The 4406-nt window shown below is 45.6% G+C and overlaps 1 protein-coding gene across 36 annotated transcripts in view; it reads right to left on the bottom strand.

Moving 5' to 3' along the window:
• Positions 1–4406, bottom strand: part of NRXN1 (neurexin 1) — a 1140616-nt gene that overhangs the window by 394800 nt on the left and 741410 nt on the right. For 4 of the 36 annotated variants that reach the window (XM_019665189.1, XM_019665190.1, XM_019665191.1 and 1 more), the window contains exon 1: positions 1115–1475. The exons of the other annotated variants lie outside the window; for them this stretch is intronic. In XM_019665189.1, the coding sequence (XP_019520734.1) occupies positions 1115–1364 (250 nt within the window). In that variant the 5' untranslated portion in view covers positions 1365–1475. Of the gene's footprint in view, positions 1–1114; positions 1476–4406 lie in introns of those variants that run through there. 36 annotated transcript variants of the gene reach the window in all.

Raw genomic sequence — 4406 nt, 5'->3', positions numbered from 1 at the left:
GAGAAGATTGGGAGTGGGGACAGACTCGCCAAAACGTCTGATATTTTATTGATTGGCAGTTCAGGGAACCTGAAACTGGATTTATCTGAAGATGGGAGGAACCTGGCCTTACATGGCTGGCCACTCTGAAGAAGGAACCTGCCCACCAAGGCTTTTCTTTACATTCTGCTCTTTACAAAAGAACCCAGGGTGAGGAGACTAGCTTCTCTTGGTTTCCGTTATCCCCCTCCAGGCAGACCTCCTGACTTACACCAGCCAGCACTGGCCCAACTGCCCTGCGTGGGAAGCACTAAACTGAAGAAGGAGAAAGCAGGACAACCCTTATCCCAACCGCCTTCAGACATGATCTCCAGGGAGATAGGTTTGGTTAGCCAAGCCTCTACTATATTTCAGAAAAGAAATCAGCCCAATCACCAAGAAAAAGAAGTGTACATGTGTACGGGGTGGGGAAAAGGGGATGGTGTTCAGAGGTCTCCTCCTAGTCTGCTAGGGGCTGGCCAGCCAAGGAGAGGGTGCCACAGTTACTCTCCTACCTTTTCCAATTAAGGGAAGAAGAGGTGGGGGCAAAAGGGACTGGTTTCCTCCTGAGTGAGTCCCCGGCCCCACCTCGTCACTGTAACTGCAGTCCCGGCACACTTTGGAGGCATGCACGGGCTGGAACCTCTCCCACCCCCAGGCCACGGGAAACGAGCAGGAGGTGGGGCCGCACACAGCACAGACAAAAGGTTCCGCAGAGCCTTCCTCTCTCTGGCGCTCGGGTCCCTCCGCTTGCGCGGCGCCCCATCGGCCACACCGAGTGACCTTCTGGCTACTAAACCCCCTTCCCGCAGGGCCCAGGTGCCCGGCCAGGGACGGCCCTTTAATAGGAGCCCACATCTCTCTTCCAGCACCACGGCAAGGAACGCCCCTCCCACCCCTCACACAAACACCCGCGATGCCTTCCCCCACCCCCTTTCTATTGTCTTCAAAGAGATAAGTGGCTCCCACCAAGTACACCAAAATGCACCCCCACCCCCTTCTCGCGCTCCTCTGTCTCTGAGCCTCAGGGGCCGAGCAGTGAGTGCAAGGGGCGAGCGAGGGAGTAACCCGCGAGAACTTGGCATCTCAGACCCACCGTGTCCGCCTCGCAAGGATGCCGGTGACCTGTAGATTGCAATAGGCACTGAATGATGCTTGCTGCTGCCATGGAAATGGTGGATGTGGTGCGCTCCCAAACTGGATGCCCCCCATGCCACTCCTAGAAGGCCGCTGAGGGTGAGCGGGACAATCCACAGCAGGGCCAGGCGCCCCCCTGCGCCGCCGCCGCCGCCGCCGCCCCCGGGCGAGCCCAGCTCGGCGCCGCATCGGAGCATCCTCTGGTACATGGCGGGTGCCCGCCTAGGGGCAGCCGCCGCGGGAGGCAAAGTTTGGGGCGCAGGGCGGGGAGAGGGCACCAGGGAGCAGGCAGCTCAGGGTGGGCTGCGGGGCCGCCGCCTCACCGANTTAATGAATAAAGTAGCTTAAAAATAAAAGATATTCTCAAACTATAAATGGAAACCTTGTTCAGTTTCTCATTGCTTATTTACTGCCATGTGAGTTACTTGATTTAAATTCTTCGCAAAGAATGGCTTGGGTATGATTAGATTACTCTGACTTTGGGTAACTCGTAAATTAAGCTGGGAAAAAAGAAGTACAGCGCTAGAGAAGGAACCTAGAACTGAGTATTTAACCTTCTGGCGTCTCAGAGTCTCCATTTGTATAATTAGTGGTGGGAGCTAGTAAGTCCCTAAAAATCTCTCCTCCTACTCCATGCAACTGATTCCAGAGATATACTTGTCGCCCACATAAAGCTAAAAATAATGTGTAGAATTACAACCCAACAATAATGTCATTTTTTAGAAAGGTATAGATGATTTAGGAAGAAGACCAAGAAAGAGGAAGTTCATAAAAGATTTAGCATAAAAAAAATCAGACATTAAAGGGGATGAAACTTGGAAAAGGCATTACACAAATCTAAAACATTATAAATAGGATATGAAGAGATGCATACTGAAATAACACCTGTATCAAAGCTTCCTTGGTCAAAGGAAAATGTGTTAACCATAAAAAGACTTTTTTACTTGAGGGAAAAAAAAAAGAAATGACACCTCAGTTTGCATTATAGACTAAAATAATCCTTTCTAAGGATATTGGTAACAGAGAGCCAAAGGATGTATAAATGGAAGGGCAAAAGAGAATGAAGCTAAGATTTTCAAATTGTGTGCACATGTGTCCATCCACTTACATACACATGCAGATAACCCTCAAAAGTACAACTACAGCAAAAACAAAGTTAGCTGAAAGGACACTCCATTCCATCAAACAATAGCTATGAACCTTTAAAGACAAAAAAAATGCTTGTAATCTACTTCCTATGTGAATATTTTGTATGTATAACAGTCCTCCCTAGAAGAAAAGCAATAGACTTAACGATGTGTTAGTATCCTTGTTAATATTCTATTAAGAGCCATTGATCACTAATGTGATAACAGGTTTAAGATACCTTCCACATTATCTCCCTGGATCCAAGTGATGTCCCTGTGTCCTCTGGATACAGGCAATCATTTTCCAATTGTCCATTAGACAATGTGTGTTGGGGGCTTACAGAGAGCTAGGTAAAAGCCGGCTAACTGAAGGTATTACTTGATAATGGTGTAAAGTCTTAGTCCTCAAAGAGTTCTCCAAGAATCATTTACATTACAATCTCATAAAGTGGATTTTTAGGACAACAAATTATTGATCCCTACCCCAAATTTATTGACTAGACAGACTCTTGAGGTGCCCGCCCTCCCTCCCCCGGCATCTGCAGTTCCAATAAGCTCCCTGGATGATTTTGATGGAAGTTCAAACTTTAAGAATCATCAGCTTACATCAGCTTAAAGTATGACTATTTCCTAAGTAACTGGGTTACATATATTATTAAAATGTTTTTATTCTCCCTAAATATAATTTACATAGCACTTTACAAACATTATGTCATTTATTCCTCACATAACATGGTTCAATAAAGACAGGAATTGCCATTTTTATCTCAATTTAGAGAGGTCATCCAGCCAGCAACTGGTGGACCATGACTCCAAATTTCATGCCCTTTCAACAGGCAACACATTTTAATAAAAGCACTCAAGACCCATAAGAACGAATTTCTAATGGTGGAATCGCAGGCAACAGGAGCAACATTTCAATGTTTCAGGCTACTTACACAGCTCACGAGTCACACTCTGACTGTAGCTCGCTTTAAAGCCAACTCCACATGACAGTATGCACACATTGCTTCTACATAAGGAGGCCTTCTCGGAACCATTGTACAAACATTTCAGTATCTTTGAGTAGTTATCGTTGGGCGCTATATTAGGTGACGCAGATACAACAAAAACCGCACCCCTCGTCCTCGGGGAATTTAATCCACGGAACACAGAGGGCTGTTTTTAAAGGGTAGGGGGTGTTTTCTACAAACACCTACTTCAAATGCATCTCAGCATAATCTGAGCTAACTGATACTACGTGGGAGCATTCACATTCACCTGGTGGGGGAGATCTTTGCTTCAAGGGGGGAACGCTGACCACCTTGTCCACTGGGCATCATGTTTCATGCTGCTATAAGCAAAATACATTTGCAAAGTGAGGCTCTCTCTGTCACTTTCTCTTATCATTATATAGAATCAAAGCTCTAACTATTAAGTTTTTTGACAGAATACCTCAATTTGCCAAGTGCTCTTAAATAATTCCCTACAAGTAACCGGGTGTTTTAATTATATACAGCTTCTTGTCACTGTTCATCTAAAAAACACTACAGCATTAGTTAAATAAAGATGTATGAAGCCTGAGTGTTTTCCCAGGTTGTATGCACATTTTTTTTTTTTTTAGTTACTTCAACAATGATCAAAAGCCAGTGAGTGCGTCTTTTAAGCTGGAGGCCTCCTTTCTTTTCCAGAAGACAAACACTAAAAAACAACTAGAAAATTAAACTATCACACAAACAAAATGTGTACAAGCAAATCTCTAATTCTGACCATCTCTACAAGCAACCTCTACTTTTATCTTAAAGGGCCTCAGCCCCTGGTTTTTTTTCTCTTCTAGCACAACAGGTCTGTAGAGAATGGGTCCTTTCGGTGGCTCCTTCCCAGAGTCCCTGTGGAATCATTAGGCCTACTCACTCTCCTTGGGTTTCTAAGGACAGTACGCAAATAGTTTGTGCTCACTTATTTGTGTGGCAGATGCAGCACTGGACTCTGGGCCCAGCTCTGGTATTTATAAATATGTGAGTTGTCAGGCCACTTAAAATGACCAAGTCACATGGGATCCCCCCCCTGCAAAAGGGGGCAAACCCTGCCGTGCCTACCGTATAGGTTTATTATGGGTATCCCATGAGAGAAAACAGGATAAAC

This window comes from Hipposideros armiger, unplaced genomic scaffold (genome assembly GCF_001890085.2).
Source record: "Hipposideros armiger isolate ML-2016 unplaced genomic scaffold, ASM189008v1 scaffold_435, whole genome shotgun sequence".
NCBI lineage: Eukaryota > Metazoa > Chordata > Mammalia > Chiroptera > Hipposideridae > Hipposideros > Hipposideros armiger.
Note: the sequence above shows the minus strand (reverse complement) of the source record. Positions and strands in the feature narration are given on the sequence as shown.